Source organism: Ranitomeya imitator, chromosome 7, assembly GCF_032444005.1.
Source record: "Ranitomeya imitator isolate aRanImi1 chromosome 7, aRanImi1.pri, whole genome shotgun sequence".
NCBI lineage: Eukaryota > Metazoa > Chordata > Amphibia > Anura > Dendrobatidae > Ranitomeya > Ranitomeya imitator.
Genome location: NC_091288.1, coordinates 45,682,507 through 45,702,864, shown reverse-complemented (window position 1 = coordinate 45,702,864; position 20,358 = coordinate 45,682,507). Strand labels below are relative to the sequence as shown.

At 43.5% G+C, this 20,358-nt stretch overlaps 1 protein-coding gene across 1 annotated transcript in view; it reads left to right on the top strand.

The window, feature by feature from the left end:
- The window catches only part of LOC138646081 (acetylcholine receptor subunit alpha-1-B), a 42,824-nt gene extending 25,463 nt beyond the window's left edge, over positions 1-17,361 (top strand). The window contains exons 6-9 of the mRNA XM_069735550.1: positions 7,038-7,275; positions 8,831-9,054; positions 13,004-13,243; positions 16,278-17,361. Of these exons, the coding sequence (XP_069591651.1) occupies positions 7,038-7,275; positions 8,831-9,054; positions 13,004-13,243; positions 16,278-16,409 (834 nt within the window). The 3' untranslated portion in view covers positions 16,410-17,361. The remainder of the gene's footprint in view (positions 1-7,037; positions 7,276-8,830; positions 9,055-13,003; positions 13,244-16,277) is intronic.
- The last annotated feature ends 2,997 nt before the right edge of the window (positions 17,362-20,358 follow it).

Here is a 20,358-nt window from a genome sequence, read left to right as displayed (position 1 = left end):
TGAAATCTTTATTAAAAAAAAATTGGAAATGTCAGTGTAATTTATGAAGGAAGCAAGAACTGCCAAAAATTTGATTTGAGGAGAACTTAAGCTTTAGTCACCCTAAACGACTTACCAACGATCACGACCAGCGATACGACCTGGCTGTGATCGTTGGTAAGTCGTTGTGTGGTCGGTGGGGAGCTGTCACACAGACAGCTCTCTCCAGCGACCAACGATCAGGGGAAAGACTTCGGCATTGTTGAAACGGTCTTCAACGATGCTGAAGTCCCCCTGCAGCACCCGGGTAACCAGGGTAAACATCGGGTTACTAAGTGCAGGGGCCGCGCTTAGTAACCCGATATTTACCCTGGTTACCATTGTAAAAGTAAAAAAAAAAAAAACACTACATACTCACATTCCGATGTCTGTCACGTCCCCCGCCGGCGTCCACAGGGTTAAAACTGCTTTCAGCAAGAGCGCTGCTAATGCATGCGCTGCTGCCGAGAGCTTCCCTGCACTGACTGTGTCAACGCCGGCAGTAACAGCGGTGACGTCACCGCTGTGCTCTGCTTTACGGCCGGCGCTGATACAGTCAGTGCAGGGAAGCTCTCGGCCGAAAGTGCATTAGCAGTGCTCCTGCCGAAAGCAGCTTTAACCCTGTGGACGCCGGGGGACATGACAGACATCAGAATGTGAGTATGTAGTGTTTTTTTTTAAACTTTTACAATGGTAACCAGAGTAAATATCGGGTTACTAAGCGCGGCCCCTGCGCTTAGTAACCCGATATTTACCCTGGTTACAAGTGAACACATCGCTGGATCGGTCTGGTGTCTTATTCCTTTCAATAACTTTTCCGAGGTGTGCAGTTTCTCTCCTAGATAAATTAGCTTCAGCAGAGCCTGTTGTCGCTTCACTAAGGCAGTGCTGCAGAGCTTCTATCTTCCGGATGTGGACGACATACCCTGAGCTACCAAATCAGAGATTGAGGAAGAGGAGGAGCAGGAGGGGGTAAAGGAACTGATGTAGGAGGCGGAGGAAACTCTGATAGAAGTAGGGCCAGCAATCCGCGGTGTCAGTAGCAAATGCGCCATGCCAGGGTGGGACTCAGCTCTAGCCTCCACGATGTTCACCCAGTGTGCCATCAGGGAAATGTAGCGACCCTGACAATAAGCGCTTGTCCGCGTGTCAGTCGTTAAGTGCACAATCCCCCTTTACTGTGTTGGAAAGGGCACAGGTGATGTTCCTGGGCACGTACTCGTACAAGGCGGGGACGCCATACCAGGAGAAATAGTGGTAGCTGGGGTCCGAGAAATCTCCAAGTCGACCTGTCATTGGTTACAGCAGAACAAAGAGAAAGTTCTGGAGTGGCCATCTCAGTCTCCTAACCTCAATATCATTGAGCCACTCTGGGAAGATCCCAGCGCACAGTTCATGCTAGAAAGCCCAGGAATTTACAGAAACTGGAGGCTTTTGTTAAGAAGAGTGGGCAGCTTTACATCTGAGAAAATAAAGAACCTCATCCACCACTACCATAAAAGACTTCAAGCTGTCATTGATGTTAGCGGGGCAATACACGGTATTAAGATATGGGGTATGTGAACATTTGATAAGGGTCATTTGGATGTTTTGGGTTGTCATTATGATTTAAAAAGAGACAACACAGTAGTTTGACAACAAATGTCTTCACCCAACCACTAGCCATGAGTGGAAAAAAAGTTTTAGTGTTATCATTCATATTCTCTGAAAAAAGGTCAAGAAAATAAAAATTCTGCCAGTGTATGTAAACTTTTGAGCTCAACTGTAATCTCCATGGACATGGACAGCAGAAAAAAATTGATAAAGGTTGCAATGCTGGATAGTCCAGATGGTGAATAAGTAGCCCTAATCAAGTTCCAAAGAAATTCAATCTGTCCTGCAGGCTCATGGTACATCAGTGTCAGCGTGAACTATCTGTCGACATTTAAATTAAATAAAACGCTATGGCATGAGACCCAGGAGGACCCCACTCTTGACATCAAGATCAAGACTCTAGTTTGCCAAAATGAACGTGAGTGAGCCAAAATCCTTCCAGGAAAGTGTGTTGTGGACAGATAAGACCAAAATAGAGCTTTTTGATAAAGCACATCATTCTTCATTTTGCTGAAAATGGAATAAGGCCTATAAAGAAAAGAACACGGTACCTACAGTCAAATATGGTGGAGGTTCAAAGATGTTTTGGTGTTTTTTTGCCTCTGGCACTGGATGCCTTGACTGTGTGCAAGGCATCATGATAATTGAAGATTACCAAAAGATTTTGAGTCGCAATGTAGTTCCCTGTGTCAGAAAGCTTGATTCCTAGGTTATGGGTCTTTCTGCAGGACAATGATCTCAAACATATCTAAAGTAGCACCCAGAAATGGATGGAAGCAAAGAGCTGGAAAGATCTGAAGTGGCTACCAATGAGTCCACATCTAAATTCTATTGAACAGCTGAGGACAGATTTTAAAATTGCCGTTGGGAGGCACCCTTCAAATATGAGAGACCTGGATCGGTTTACAAAAGAAAATTGGTCCAAAATTCCAGTTGAGAGGTGTAAGAAGCTTGTTGATGGTTATAGGAAGTGATTCATTTCAGCTATTTATTCCAAAGGGTGGCAACCAGATATTAAGTTAAGGGTGCCAACAATTTTGGCTGGCTCATTTTTGGTGCTTTGTGTGAAATTATGTCCAATTTGCCTTTTTCGCCTCTGTTTTTTTTTTCTAATACACAATGTTGTGTTGTTTAATACACACAGAGGAAATAAACGTGTGTAACAAAACATGTGTAATGGCAATAATATTCTGGGAGAAATACTTAATTTTCTGGAACCATTTTAGCGGAGCAGTGCTAGTGTCACCACCCGGCGCACCCAGGCAATGCCGGATTCCTGGATGAACGGGGGGCCCCCTCGCTGTCAGGGACAGTGGCGTGCTATGGGTCCCATGAGTCGTCGGAGCCTGGTGCCAGCGCTGGCACCAGCCCTCCTCCAATACTCACCTCTACCTGTTTCCCAAAGCTACGGTATCTTTAGCATCTTCTGACTCTCTGTGATGTCTCAGGGCAGAGGACGTGATGACCTCACTACAGCATGCCCTCTGATGAGCAGTGCAGAGTGCCAGAAGACAGTGAGGAGAGGGAAGCAATGGGAAAAGAGGAGAGGTGAGTATTTGATTAATTATTTTTTATGTATGGAGCTCTATATGGGGCCCATTATACTGTATGGAGCACTATATGGGGCGATTATTCTGTATGGAGCAATATATGGGTCCATTATACTGTATGGAGTATTATATGGGGCCATTATATCGTATGGAGCACTATATAGGGCCATTATACACTATATGGAGCATTATATGGGGCCATTATATTGAATGGAGCATTATATGGGGCCCATTATACTGGATGGAGCATTATATGGGCCCATTATATACCATATGGAGCAATATATGGGGCCCATTATACTGTATGGAGGAGTATGTGGTGCCATGATGTCCCAGATGTGCTCGATTGCATTCAGGTCTGGAGATCGGGCAGGCCAGTCCATAGCATCAATGTTTTAATCATGCACTTCAGCCACATGAGGCCTAGCATTGTCATGCATCATAAGGAATCCAGGGTCCACTGCACCTGCATATGGTTTCACTATAGGTCTGAGGTTCTCATCCCAGTACCTAATAGCAGTCAGGGTACCTCTGGCTAGCACATAGAGGCCCTACAAAGAAATGCCTCCCCACGCCATTACTGACCCACTGCCAAACTGATCATGCAGGAGGAGGTTGCAGGCAGCAGAACGTTCTCTACATCATCTCCAGACTCTGTCACGTCTGTCACATGTGCTCAATGTGATCCTGCTCGTGGTGCCAATGTCGAATCTGCCAATCTTGGTGTTTCTGGAGTCTGTTTCTGACAGTTTGAGCAGACACATGGATGTTAACGGCCTGATGAAGGTCATTTTGCAGGGCTCTGGCACTGGTTTCTCCTTCCACAAAGGAGGAGATAGAGGTCCTACTGCTGGGTTGTTGCCATCCTACGTGCTCCTGGTGTACTGGCCTGTCTCCTGGTATCTGCCGCTTGTTCTGGACACTGCTGACAGACACAGATACCCTTCTTGCTACAGCTCACATTGATGTGCCATCCTGGATGAGCTGCACTAATTCAGCAACTTCTTCCTCATGCTACTGTACCTCTAGGGGTGAGAGTGATGACAACATACAAAAGTGACCAAAACAACAGCCAAAAAGGATGAGAACAGAGAAATGGACTGTGGTCAGCACCTGCGGAACCACTCCATTATAGGGGTTGCCTTGCAAATTGCCTATCATTTCTACCTGTTGTCTGGTCCATTTGTACAATAGCAGTAGAAATTGATTCACAATCGGTGTTACTTCATAACTGGACAGGTTGAATTCACAGAAGTGTAATTGACTTAAAGTTACAATGTGTTGGTTAAAGGGAATCTGTCATCTAATGGGACGTTATATAACCTATTAATATGGGCATACAGGTGATAGAAATGTTATACTAGTCCTACCTGTATGCCTCATATTAGTGGTATTGTTGTTGAGAAAACTTATTTTATTTCTTTATGCTAATGATTTCCTCCAGACTCCAGGGCGTATGGTGCCTGGAAAAAATGCCAGCCTCCTGTCTTCATTATAATATTACCCCCCTTCCATGTGGTGCCTGAATCCCGCACCTGCCTCCGGCACGCCCTCCGCAATCCATACCTTTTCCTTTCTTCTATGGGCAGTGTATTCAGGGATCTTCTGTGCAGGTGCCGGCGAGTCACTGCAACTATATATTATTATACACATAGATGCTAGCGAAGAGTATGCAGGGAGGAAGTGGGGAGAGCACCTTAACTGTAGGCAATGTTTGGTCAACCCAAATATTGATTTCACTTAAATCCTCTTTGGTTTTGTCACTTTGCATTTTGTTAATTGATAAAAATAAACTATTAACAATTCTAATTTTGTAAACTTCATACTTTTCAGCTATTATTCTTTGCTAACAATGCAGTACCTCCCGAGGCAGTGGTGGTCACAGAAAGAAGAAGGCCCCTATGCAAGAAAAATATATGGGCCCTGTGAGGGACAAGGGAGAATCCATTTTGATTTTTAAGTCTCCCTCCACTTCTGAAATGTGCCCTCACCCTTGGGATTCCCCAGGCTCTTTGTTTTCTTTTAATTAAATGAGCTAGGACAAGCTCTTTTGAAGTTGTTAACACATGGGTGCGAACTGTTTGGCAGCTGTGGAAATCTGAATCTCTTTGTGTGACCAAGCACATGGAAAAGCAAGGCTAGGAGGTATTGAATATGGGAAATGACTTATAATAACATAATGCAATATGTCTAGGATAAACCAAGCACATATTCTGAATCGGCATGCACATATTAGTTAGCCACCTGCAGCACTCTGAATCATGGAGTTATAACACATAGCTAGCAATAATTACATACGGTAGTCATATTTAGTCTCTATGTGCAGATAAAATCCAGCAGAATCCAGTGGCGGTACAACCACCCCGTTCAGAGCTTCGGGCGTAAAGATATGGGCCAGACACGGTTCTAGGCAGAAAATAATATTTTCAGACATGGGAGGAGAAAGGCTGCACCACCCAGGGGTGGGAGCAGATGTGTGAGGTAGCAGCCTAAGAAATATAAGGCAGCGCCTCATTTTGGTCAGTGGTTTTCTGATGGCCGAAGGATAAGTTTGCTGACACAGCCCGGAAAGCCTGTAACTAAGATTTGGACCTGTGATCCATCAGCGCCTTCCTGTGATCACATGCTACATATCACGGTAATTGCAACCTATCTATACCCTATCCTTGTAGGGTATAGCTGTATTTTCTAGTGCGCCTCTTCGGCGATTAAATATAAAATAAATCTTGGGCTGCTCTTTTATCTCGATCCACGAATCCCCACGTCCGCACGCTCCGTTGGTTATATCATACGCTACCCCACGGTTAATTCCTGACCCGATCTAAGTTTGCTGTCGAACAGGGCTTATTTTAAATGAGGAACTGGTGGCAGAATACCGTATTGTTTTAGTGAGGAACTCTGGCAGTGACGGCCAGGAGGTTTATATATATATCGCCAGCCTGAACTGGTGATATATATTCCCCCTCATTGGGAGCGCCTCACTAACTCGTACCTATAAGGGAAGCCTTTCCGGGGACTATTTGCCCTCGGTGCAGTTCCCTGACTGACCTGAGGCAAGTGGTGGCACAGAGAGCCGACCCCTGCTGGGCCCTTCTCTCCCCTCCCTCGAGGTGAGCGAAGTCGATGCTCCCTTCCATCGGGAGACCCCTTACAGTCCAATAGCTCATAATAATGCACAATTCCACCTGCTTTTGAGGTGGTGGTGGCACCTCTACTGCACGGGTTCTTCAATAGTATGTCCACCCCTGTCTGATGGTGTGAGTCTTGTACATGTGTTTGCCAACCATTAGCAGAGAGGATGGGACCATCCAGAGATGGGCCCCTCTATACCAAGGCACCATTGAAAAAGACATGGTACGGCATTCATATTTGGTGACAACCCTACATTATTTTGTGTAGTCGTAGCTACATCAAGTATAGAAAACAGTGAAGCTGGGCATATACATAAGATAACGTTCATTCAGCAAACCGTTCGTCTCAGCTGAGTGTTCCTGATATTTCAGTAAAGAGAGAGGAGAACACTCCTACCAGTCACTTATGGTGGTGGCTAATTTTTAAACATTGAAATTGACCGATCCTTCTTTCCCTGACATCATCTGTTGAGGAGAGAGTCAGGAGACCCTCAAACATCAGATGGTTGACTGATCTTCTTGAAATTGTCGAATCTGCCTGAGATAGGATTACAGTTGCAGCCATCATTGCTATAAGACTTGTATAAAAGATGCACAAGTCCAAGTACTGCAAGCAATGTGTACAAGGACAAGGGGTAAATAACCTCCCCACAATGTTCTTCATCCAAGAGTGCAATGTGCTGGTGGCATTTAATAGAGAATACATTGACTAAATGATTGATATATTTAATATTCTGCTTTCAAGGAAAGTGACCGTCCAGATCTCAGTAACTTTCAGGAGAGTGGAGAGTGGATGATGAAGGATTACCGCTGCTGGAAACATTGGGTCACATATGCCTGCTGCCCCGATGTCCCATACTTGGATATCACCTACCACTTCGTCTTACAACGTCTCCCTCTTTACTTCATTGTGAATGTCATCATTCCCTGTCTGCTTTTCTCTTTTTTAACTGGCTTAGTTTTCTACCTACCCACTGATTCAGGTATGGAGTATACTGGGTTCATAAACAGGGGAGTACTAATAGGGGTTGTAGTTGCATCTGGGCCCTGTAATCAAGTGGGGCCCAAAAGGTCATTATAAAAAAAACAATACTATTAAAGACCAGTGATAGTTTGGGACTCTGTTGGGGTATTTGCATTGGGACCAGGAGCTTCAAATTATGCCACTGATGATAACTAGCATTGCTTGCAGAAATCATGAGTGTGGCTGTGCTACTTCTTCCAAAAATTATCAGTATTTTTCTTAATGCGTGTTTTGAAGTTTTCAGGGTGTATATGAAATGTTGTGGTTTTTATACAGGCTTCTTATAAAGTCCTGATTTCTCCAGAAAGACCCCCTGGACGATTTTGACCTATTACTATGGGCATACAGGTAAGAGAATGGTTACACCAGTCTTACCTGTATGCCTCATAGCTGTGGTGTAGATCTTAAAAAATTCATGTGATTGCCTACCTGCGCAGAAGATCAATGCAGACACTGCCCATAGAGGGTCGGACAGAGTTAGCATAACCGTGTGTGCGCATAGCACATGTGCGGGATTACAGCGCCAAACAGGTCAGTATGACGCTGATGGGAGATAATGAAGTCAGGAGGCAGTGATTTCTTCCAGGTACTGCATGCCCCAGAGCCTGGAAGAAATCATTACCCTAAAACATAGTAAATTAATTTTTCAAGATCTACACCGCAGCTATGAGGCATACAGGTAAGACTGTTTTAACCATTCTATTACCTGTATGCCCATAGTAATAGATCAAAATCATCCAACAGGTGACATATTCCCTTTAAGTCAGGTTTTTATTGTACCGTAAATTGATTTATTTTTATTTTTTTAAATGTTGGCTCTTTTTGTATTTTAAAATTAGTATGTACATACAAAAATGTGCAATGGGCCAAACTTAAGGACTAAAAAGGGGGATACAGTTCACCAGTCTGGCAGCCTGTGCATTAGGGTAAAGTCACAAAACCGTTTTTCTCTCTATTCTATAGAAAAACAGTCCAATCATTCTGATCAGAGTGTCTGATCAAAGTGGCATCAGTTTTTCTTGGATGTTGAGAGAAAAAAAAAATGTTTTTAACCCTTATCTTTTATGTCAGTCAATGAAAATCAGACCACACTCGGATGTCATCTAAGTGCGGTCCGATAGTTTCATAAAACCGTAGACTTGCATTGCCAATTTTGATCCGACACTCGGATCAAAATCGAACATGTCTCCAATTTTTCCTTTGGACCCGCTCTGCCTGAGGAAAAAAAATCAGACGTGTGCATAGCCCCATAGAACATCATGGGTATCAGTGCTATCCATGAAAACCACAGACAGCACTCGTTCAAGGTTGTGTGCACAAGCCCTTAGATGGACTGAAATAATGACCCCAGTATCAATGCACGGAATCTCCTGAACCACAGAGTAGTGGTAGTAAATTCAAAAAGGTGATAAAATTCTAAAATTCCCAAACCTTTGGCCATAAAGTATAGTTAATCACGCATATACTTTATAACATTATGTGCTGATTTATTTATATTTGTGTGTGTTTTACAGGGGAGAAAATGACTCTAAGCATCTCTGTCCTGCTGTCCCTCACCGTGTTTCTTCTGGTTATCGTTGAACTGATCCCGTCAACTTCTAGCGCCGTGCCGCTGATCGGAAAATACATGTTATTTACAATGGTGCTTGTTATAGCATCAATTATTATTACTGTTATCGTAATTAACACTCATCATCGCTCGCCAAGTACTCACACAATGCCGCCTTGGGTGAGGAAGGTGAGTTAAGAAGACCCAGGGGCATTGCTAGGATCTTTAAAGATCAGGGGCACAATCCCCAATGCATGTGTCCTCCGCCACTTAAAAAATGATGTACATAACATATAGTCATTATATCTCACTGTTAATGCAGTGCCAGGACTGTGGTGAACAAAACACTATACAAAAACCATTACCACCAATAATACCATGGTACAAAGCCAAAACAATACTGCTGCATGATGACCACTAACATTACCATTGCATACTGAATATATATTATTATCAAAGCACACACTACAAGACCAAAATTACCAATAGTACCATTATACACCTACCACTATATAATACCGAAATTGTTCCGTCAAATTGACACTAAATAAAAAAATATATTAAAAAAAGACCACCATATAATGCTAGACTGCAGACTAAATAATGGATTACAGTTCAGGTAAATCCCGTGACTTACAGATAATGTTCTTTCTGATTGAAGTCGATCACTTTTCCTGTCTTTTCCATCTGGCCCAGACCGCCATGACAACTTCTTCAAGCCCAGACTAATCTTCAGAATTTATTATAGACGCATTTGACGTCTCACTTTTCCACTACCATCTCCAACTCTTTCCAACCTACACCAACTCCCCATTTTGCTGCTCCCCTTACTTTTGTACCTGCTGCTCCCTATTTGCCCCATAACTGCACATACTTTGCGGCACAGTGGCCCAATAGTTAACAAAATTGAATCACTACTATAATTACCTTCCAAGAAATGCTACCTGAAAACAATAGTGCTCCTAAAAATATTAGTGCCAGACAGCAATAGTGTCCCACACAGCAATAATAATTTTCCCAGTTCCTCCAAATTGTAATAGTGACCCCTTAGTGCTACCATACAGTAATAATTAACAAAAAAAAAAAGTGTCTACCCAATCTTGAAAATGGCACTTCAAATCAAATATAATCACATATTTTAGTACCTAATACCAAAATTTAAGAAGCGATCCATAGAAAATTTTAAAATTAATAAAACTTTATTGACAATTAAATAAAAAAATAATATTAAAAATAACATCAATTTCTAAAGATATGAGTCACTATAAGTTGAGTGAGTCCGTGTGTAAGATGGAAGACAGCAAAAATCAGACTAAATGGTATTTAAAAATTAATTAAAAAACCAGAGGGGGAGAGAAGTGAAACAATTCCTAAATCACATCTATTTTCCAATATAAACCCCCTCAAGTAAATCATCAATCATCATAGTCATAATACTGCCATCTGTGAATCTACTAAGAAAGACAATCTCCACAGCCAAAGACTTGAACCCACTCATGGTGGACGGAGTTACATTTAAAACAATTAATGCCATATAACTGTACCTCAGGTTATAGGAACGTGGACTCCCCACACCCCGACGCGCGTTTTGCCACTCGCTTCTCCCGGGGGCATGGCTATATGCATTGGGGGGTTCTCAACTATTTTCTGTATGGCTCAATATTTTATGGATGCATTATTTTAACTCCTCCGCTCTGGTGGTCTCCCTCCGAACCGTAACTGACGACCCCTTTTTCACCAACCACTGTTGCAATAGTAATAATGCCTCTTTTGTCTCCTAAGAAAGTAATAGTGCCTCCACTATGCTCCTTAGAGAGTAATAAGACCTCACATGTTCATATTACCAAGTAATTGTGCTACCCTATTGACCCTAGACTCTTTATCAGCAAGGACAATATTCTAATATAACCCGTATAGTCTACAGATACAAACAGCTGGTTAGAAAATACTATTTAAAACATAGCTTTTATTATTATACGCTAAAACCACTATATTACCACATAGATACAAAGTGCCGGTGCTCACAACATAGTGCAAAATAAAACCAAAAGACAATATTGGCAAACCACACATATGCCTCCTCTCTGGGATAATTAAATTTTAGCCCTTTTCTAGGTATAGCAGATAGTGGAGATTCTACATCAGTCCCCTTTATTACTGCTTATCATCTCTGTGGGGCGTTTTTTCAGCACCTTCCCTGAACACGGAGAGAAAGCTATAAATGTCACCCCACGGTCCACTTAATAATGTGACCAAAGTCCGTCTGGTTTAGACCAACAAACAAATACACATGCTGGCATATGCCAAGAAAAAACAGCGGATCCCCTTACTGTCACTTATTACTGCATATGGTGCTTACACATAAAACGCAAGCTCCAAAATATAACAGAGGGATACAAGAACCTCTCTTATGTTTTAAACCATAGATACTCCCGGAATACATATATACCCTTCTTCATACATTGATATGTATATGTTCAATTGGTGTATCAAATGGATTTATATCAGAATATATTAAGGTTTATACTCATCCATGGGACCGGGTCTTCCCAGCGGTGCCTTTTCATTGCTCACCGATGTATGCTGATAAGATGTCAGTACCCCCCTGATGAATATGATTATGAAACGTTGGGAGACATCAGCTCTAAAGGGATTGAGGAACGGAGTGCTACGTTGCACCTACCAAACATAAAGATCCCTGGCACTCTGACCCTAGACACTAAAAATGCCTGTGTTCGCCTTTTAAGGGTATAATGCCCCTAACTCCCCCTTAACGTAATAATACCCCCGGAGTGCCCTGTAAAGTAATGATTACACTCTGCTAACTTTAATAATAATAATGCCATCTCTATAACTCTGTTGTAGCTGTTTCTTCTGACTCAGTCAGATTACGGGACCACCAGTAAGGCCAAATTGTGGGACTCGGCCCTCTCTCTGTCATGAGCACTCGAATAAAAGAAATGCATACCGGTCGTGAGCATAAACAATACTGTTTAGTATCCTGTGAGCAGTTTTCTTATTCCATATATGCATTGGAAATTTCCATCAGCCACCTCCTTCTGACAAACATGTTATGAGACTTTTAGCTATGATGTCTTTCCCAGCGTACCACCTATAACACACAGTTTCTCATAGCCTTTGTATGTCAGACAGAAACATATTAGGCTAAATATGAAACCTAAAGAAAAATCTTTAAAATATTATGAGAGTATAAGACTAGTAAATACTAAAAAAAAGTAGAATTTAGAAAAATACTAACACTTCTATATCACCCCAGTTAAAAAAAAGCTTATACTCCCCTAATCCTGACTTTTCTTGGACGAGTCCAGTGTCACGGGGCTACCGCGACAGAGAGGTTCCAGAGAACCGCAGCACTCTGGGCCTCGTTCACACACAGTGAACAGAAGCTCTTCATCTGTATTCTGATCTGGCTGCTTTGTGCCAGCAGTGCAGGAGTTAACCTTATTGCTGAGAGCCGGGTCTCTCAGCTGAAGTGGATTTTGTAATCTGATCCTCTATATAGACTCAGTCCTGACTTCAGCTATTGTCAGTGATCAGTTCTACTGACTGGCTGGAGGTTGAAGGAGCGTAGTATTGGTGTTGGAGGTTTATTTACAGAGATTGGTGGTCTGCTGTTTTGGTTGCATGTTAAACTTGTTTTCCTTCCTAGTTTTTTTTCCTTCTCTTCCCTTCTCTGTGTTTCCTCTGTGGTTGTGTGAGCATTTGGTGAGTTTGAGACTATTAGTTACCTTGTCTGTATACCCTGTTATTTGTTGTATTGTTATACTGGTGCAGTCCACCTCCCTTGAGGGGAGAGGGGGCCACTGATAGGGTCTGCACAGGAGACAGGGATACGCCGGCGGCTCAGGTCTCCTAACCATCATAGGTACCCCTGAGATAAGGGAAAGCCAGGGCCCCATTATAGTGGCAGGGACAGGTGCGGGTCCCAGTACGCCATCCTGCCCCTTTATCGCCGTTAACAGCGTGACATCCAGTCTGTAGGAACAATTGCAGTTCTCTATGGTGAACAGAGGGAGGGAGAGGGTTCTAATCCAAAAAGATAGGGGGATTTGGTGTTGTCTTCTTGGATTGTCGTAATTCAATCTGCAATAATTGTAAATACTTTCTTTGCATTCAGATTTTTATCGAAACAGTACCGAACTTGATGTTTTTCTCTACCATGAAACGACCTTCACAAGAAAAACAAGGGCAGAAAGTCTTTGCAGAAGACATGGATATTTCAGAAATTTCTGGAAAACTGGGCCCTGCTGCCGTGATTTACCAGTCACCGATCCTGAAGAACCCTGAAGTGAAGAGCGCCATTGAAGGTGTTAAATATATTGCAGAAACCATGAAATCGGACCAAGAATCTAACAAGGTAAAATAGGTTGTAAGTCCCAAATTATAACTTTGACAATTTGAAACTTCCCTCAATTAACCGAAGAAACTGCAGGATGAAAACATTGAAGTGGTCACTTTGGATCATCTCCCTACATAGTGCTACTCCCAAAATGGGGATTTTGTATGAAAACATATCCCCATTTACTTCTATGTGTTTCCACTCCTTATATAACCACAGGACAGGTGCTGCCCTGAGCAGCCAGTTTGTTCTAAAGATAGTAGGGGGTCCTGGTGGAAATGGCAAAACAGAAGTTCTTTGTCACAAGTTGGATCTGAAATAATAAATAGTACTACCGGGATTTTAAAAGAAATACTGCCTTAAAATTCCTATTTAGGCTCTCATTTTTTTAAGGATTTTTCACAGCACAAATGAATAGTCTGCACTGCAGTCCATCTATGTGACTGCACACTGCAGGCAGGATCATGACAGTATATCTTGTGCACACTGTCATGATTACCCCGTATGAGTGGGCGGTCATGTGACCTCATGCATGGAATTTCCATATTTTTGGTCACGTACCAACTAGTCTTATCTGGCTTCTCACAATACTAGAGAACTGAAAGAAGCACTGAAGTGTAGTTGGCATGTAATCGCAAGTATGCAAATTGCATACATAAGGGCACATGACCGGCCACTCACATGGGGAATATGGGGTAATTGTGACAGTGTTAACAGTGCACAATGTTATGATTCAACAGTGTGACTGCAGACTTGAATTGGAATTTGGGCGTATGCGCTGATAGGTTCATTGACTATAATTATGCAGCTGGGGTCACAGTGTGCTCTGTTATGCATCATTTTTGGTCATATGTGCTTATTGGAGTCTACTAGATCTTGCTGTCCACCTCACTTAGGCATATACAGCTGAAAATGATGCACGACAGATCATATGGTGACTCAGTCTGCATCACTATAATCAATGGTCTCGTCTGCCCATAACCCCGAATCCTTATTTTGCCCCCCTGACGTGGGCCACTGAACATAGAAAAATGTAATGTGAAAGGGCCCTAAGGATAGAGGCCAGGTCTCATGCCAAAATACAGATCGGACTAGTTTTATAGGGTGATGTTAGTTTTGTGAATCATATACAGCTTGTATCATATCCCTGTTCTTGCTGTTATGATCCAGTCTGGAGTTTGTTTTCTGCTTTCCTCTCTCTGGACTGGTCATGCGGGGGTTAACCCCACTGCCTTGCTTTGGAGCTGGCTGGGCTTTTTCAGTCCTCTGCAGTCTGCTGGCCAGCGTCAGTGATAGTTCATGCTTCCAGACTAGAGCAGCTGACCCATATTCCCTGATGATCCTTCTGCCTCTCACTTCCCGTATCTGTGTGAGACCCGTTCCCTATCCCTGACTTAGTGTTCGTCTGGTGGTTTTCCTTACAGTGTATGACTCGGCCTGATCTCTAAACCCCGCCTCTTGCTTTCCGTCTCTGTTACTCCATTCCCCGACTGGATTGACTTCTGGCTTGTACCCCGACTTCGTCTTACATCTCATGTTTTGGATGCAGCGCTCCTGTTTGGCTCTGACTTCTGGCTTGCCTCTGAATTTGTGCATTGCTGTGACCTCTGGTACTTCTGCTCCTGACAGTTTCTGACTCTGCTTGTCTGACCACTCTTTTGTCACCTGTACGGCTGCTCAGTGTTGCTGCGCTGTGAGTGTGCAACCTCCCTTCCCTCACCAGCACCCCCTGTTGGAGGTTGCGCTAAACTGTGCTGCAGCTGCATCATACTTGCAAATTGGACTTACCCATATTTTTCGGACTATAAGACGCACCGGACTATAAGGCGCACCCAGGTTTTAGAGGTGGAAAATAGGGAAAAAAAATATTTGAAGCTAAAAAATGTGGTAAAATATTTAATAACATAAATGACATACTATTATATGTGGTGTTATTATATATAATAGTATGTTATTATGTTGGAAGCTGCGGGACCAGTGTGGTGTCTGTAAAGCACTATATGAAGATGCTGGAGGGTGAGTATAAGAATGGGGGCACAGGGCTTATATTTAAAGCACCACTCCAGCACTGCAAAATAACACTGGAGTGCTGCTTTAAAATCCCATGGGAGAACTATAACTCCCAGCATGTCCTGCAGATCCTATGACATGCTGGGAGTTATAGTTCACCAAAGGAGTGGCAGAGTGCTTTATTGTGTTTTGTAAAGACTAACCTCTTAAATGTGGCAGCCAGCCACATTGTGGTGAGGTTAAAGCTGGAGCGTCCCATGACTGCACACAGAGCCTTCCCTCTTTCCTTTCCACAGCACAGGTTGAGGAAGCTGCAGATTCTAGTGGAGACTGGAGAGCCTGAAGGACCTGTGATGATGTCAAGAAGAGGGAGGGCTCTGAGCTGCCATGTGATGCTCCAGCCTGCCCACTCCTGACATCATCACAGGTCCTCCTGCACAGAACTCAGCGTCCAGCCCAGGCATGGCAGGCAGGTATGCCGCGATCTCCTCTCTCCCTTGGCCCCTGCTGCTGCCTCCTCTCCCCCAAACACACAGACCTGCCCAGCTGCTGCAGCAATCAGCGCTGGAGAAGCCATGTGTGTCCCTGCTTAAGCATTTGCTGCTCCCGGCTCACCACTCAGCTGATAGGTGGGCGGGGAGCCGCTAATGAATATTCACTGCACTTAATCATCGGGAGCACATGGTTTCTCCAGCTCTGATTCTGGGCAGCGGGGACATCCTGAAGTGGGATAACAGTGCGATCCCACTCACTGCTGCCCCCCTCCCCACATGCTACATCCGTACCATAAGACGCACCCACACTTTCCTCCCAAATTTGGAGGAAAAAAAGTGCGTCTTATGGTCGGAAAAATACGGTATATGGTGGATCAAGTTGGAGCCCAACCCAAAACACTCATCAACCTCACCTGGTGCACATACTTGGATACACCCCATACTGATCCTGCACTCATGACTTTTCCTTTTGCACAAGTACTAACACTTTTATTCTGAGGACACTGAAATTTCTCAAGTTTATGCTGTTTCTCATGTCACTTCTGCAGGCTTCAGAAGAATGGAAGTTTGTCGCGATGGTGCTAGATCACATTCTACTTGCATTGTTCATGATCGTCTGTGTCATCGGAACAACGGCTGTTTTTGCCGGCCGTCTGATTGAACTTAATTCACAGGGTTGATTTCAACTGGAATTTAATTTCATTATTATGTCAACACAATCAGTAAAGAAGCAAAAATGGAACCAGACCGTATCTTTATCTGATGCTGCTGAAATGCTGTAGCCTTATCCTGCCACAATCTCATGATGGAGATGGTGATCTATTATTCCGCAGGAAGGATACTCGGCGATGATGACATATTGTAAAATAACTACTCTGACTTTGGATGATGGACTATTTCCAGGAGCTGGTACTTTGAACATTATCTGTGCCATTGTGAGGTTGCTTAAAAGGAGCTTGTGCATGAATATATCAGCATAAAGTTTTTCCTTTTTTTTTTTTAGTAAACGAACAATATGTAACATTGTGTTAAAGAAGCACTCAACCCATCAAAGTTTTTATCCTCTTAATATATTGCAATCATATTATGATAAAATACTGTGTACTTACAATTGCTCATTTTGCCTTTCTACCCCGTTAATTCTTCTCTTTTCCATTAGATCTATGATATTGCGTGATTAAAACTGACTAGGTGAAGCCTTTTAAGCTTCATGCGGAAACAAGAGGTCAGTTTTCCCTGTGTGAGTCATACGTCACTGCAGAAGTCCCTGGCAGGGGGAGGAGGGAGCAGCTGGGTCAGGAGGTGAAGAGTGGGATGATAAATTCAGGAAAAAGAGATTTCATGGTTCTACATAGAGCAGAGAAAAGAGAAGAATTTGATTGGTAGAAAGACAGAATGAGCAATTGTAAGTACACAGTGCTATATAACATGACGACTGCAATATATTAAGAGGACATACATTTTGATGATAGGAGTGCTTCTTTAAGCATAGTTGGGCATGCAAGGGTGAGAGGTGCACAACACTGTTTTATTTTTCCTTGGTGATCTTTGGATATCCCAACAGTTTGGTGTTTTATTATTTGATGGTCCTACACCTTGAATGTATATTATAAGCACAAAATTATTGGGACACCTTCACATGACTCCTGCTGTGAATTCTGTGGCAGAGCTCCCTCCTGTGGTCACAAGTGGTACTTCGGCTGATTCTCTCTGTGAGCTTCCGTTGGTGGAGGAGAGTGGTACTGCGGCTTCTGAGTTTCCTTCCTCAGGTGATGTGGTGAAGTCATTAGGTGCTGCTCTATTTAACTCCACCTAGTGCTTTGATCCTGGCCTCCAGTCAATGTTCTAGTATTGGACCTGTTTCCTCCTGGATCGTTCCTGTGGCCTGCTGCTCTGCATAGCTAAGTTCCGCTTTTGCTATTTGTTTGCTGTTTTTTTTCTGTCCAGCTGGCTTATTTGTTTTTTCTTGCTTGCTGGAAGCTCTGGGACGCAGAGGGTGTACCTCCGTGCCGTTAGTTCGGTACGGAGGGTCTTTTTGCCCCTTTGCGTGGTTGTTTGTAGGGTTTTGTGTTGACCGCAAAGTTACCTTTCCTATCCTCGCTCTGTTCAGAAAGTCGGGCCTCACTTTGCTAAATCTATTTCATCTCTACGTTTGTCTTTTCATCTTAACTCACAGTCATTATATGTGGGGGCTGCCTTTTCCTTTGGGGTATTTCTCTGAGGCAAGGTAGGCTTATTTTCTATCTTCAGGCTAGCTAGTTTCTCAGGCTGTGCCGAGTTGCATAGGGAGCGTTAGGCACAATCCATGGCTGCCTCTAGTGTGGTTGGAGAGGGTTAGGGATTGCGGTCAGCAGAGTTCCCACGTCTCAGAGCTCGTTCTATGTTTTTGGGTTATTGTCAGGTCACTGTATGTGCTCTGACTTTATGTCCATTGTGGTACTGAATTACCAGATCATAACAGTACTGGAGGCCCAAAGTACTAATGATTCTCAATAGAGGGAAAAAAGAAGTTCTGAGACCATTTTTTTTTCTCTGCACTGTGTTTTGCCTTTTTTTCCCCTAGACATTTGGGTGGTTCAGGACACAGGTGTAGCGATGGACATTAAAGGTCTGTCTTCATGTGTGGATCAGCTTACGGCAAGAGTACAAAATATTCAAGACTTTGTGGTTCAGAATTCTATGTTAGAACCAAGAATTCCTATTCCTGATTTGTTTTTTGGAGATAGAACTAAATTTCTGAGTTTCAAAAATAATTGTAAACTATTTCTGGCTTTGAAACCTCGCTCCTCTGGTGACCCAGTTCAGCAAGTTAGGATCATTATTTCTTTTTTACGTGGCGACCCTCAGGACTGGGCATTTTCTCTTGCGTCAGGAGATCCTGCATTAAGTAATATTGATGCGTTTTTCCTGGCGCTCGGATTGCTGTACGATGAACCTAATTCAGTGGATCAGGCAGAGAAAAATTTGCTGGCTCTGTGTCAGGGTCAGGATGAGATAGAGGTATATTGTCAGAAATTTAGAAAGTGGTCCGTACTCACTCAATGGAATGAAGGTGCGCTCGCAGCTATTTTCAGAAAGGGTCTCTCTGAAGCCCTTAAAGATGTCATGGTGGGATTTCCTATGCCTGCTGGTCTGAATGAGTCTATGTCTTTGGCCATTCAGATCGGTCGACGCTTGTGTGAGCGTAAATCTGTGCACCATTTGGCGGTATTATCTGAGCATAAACCTGAGCCTATGCAGTGCGATAGGACTTTGACCAGAGTTGAACGGCAAGAACACAGACGTCTGAATGGGCTGTGTTTCTACTGTGGTGATTCCACTCATGCTATCTCTGATTGTCCTAAGCGCACTAAGCGGTTCGCTAGGTCTGCCACCATTGGTACGGTACAGTCAAAATTTCTTTTGTCCGTTACCTTGATCTGATCTTTGTCATCTTATTCTGTCATGGCATTTGTGGATTCAGGCGCTGCCCTGAATTTGATGGACTTGGAGTATGCTAGGCGTTGTGGGTTTTTCTTGGAGCCCTTGCAGTGTCCTATTCCATTGAGAGGAATTGATGCTACGCCTTTGGCCAAGAATAAGCCTCAGTACTGGACCCAGCTGACCATGTGCATGGCTCCTGCACATCAGGAGGTTATTCGCTTTCTGGTGTTGCATAATCTGCATGATGTGGTCGTGTTGGGGTTGCCATGGCTACAAATCCATAATCCAGTATTAGATTGGAAATCCATGTCTGTGTCCAGCTGGGGTTGTCAGGGGGTACATGGTGATGTCCCATTTCTGTCTATTTCGTCATCCACCCCTTCTGAGGTTCCAGAGTTCTTGTCTGATTACCGGGATGTATTTGATGAGCCCAAGTCCGATACCCTACCTCCGCATAGGGATTGTGATTGTGCCATCGATTTGATTCCTGGTAGTAAATTCCCAAAGGGTCGACTGTTTAATTTATCTGTGCCTGAGCACGCCGCTATGCGGAGTTACGTGAAGGAGTCCTTGGAGAAGGGGCATATTCGCCCGTCATCGTCGCCATTAGGAGCAGGGTTCTTTTTTGTGGCCAAGAAGGATGGTTCGCTGAGACCTTGTATAGATTACCGCCTTCTAAATAAGATCACGGTTAAATTTCAGTACCCCTTGCCGTTGTTATCTGATTTGTTTGCTCGGATTAAGGGGGCTAGTTGGTTCACCAAGATAGATCTTCGTGGTGCGTATAATCTTGTGCGTATTAAGCGAGGCGATGAATGGAAAACTGCATTTAATACGCCCGAGGGCCATTTTGAGTATCTAGTAATGCCATTCGGACTTGCCAATGCTCCATCAGTGTTTCAGTCCTTTATGCATGACATCTTCCGAGAATACCTGGATAAATTCCTGATTGTGTACTTGGATGACATTTTGATCTTCTCGGATGATTGGGAGTCTCATGTGAAGCAGGTCAGAACGGTGTTTCAGGTCCTGCGTGCTAATTCTTTGTTTGTGAAGGGATCAAAGTGTCTCTTTGGTGTTCAGAAGGTTTCATTTTTGGGGTTCATCTTTTCCCCTTCTACTATCGAGATGGACCCTGTTAAGGTCCAAGCCATCCATGATTGGACTCAGCCGACATCTCTGAAAAGTCTGCAAAAGTTCCTGGGC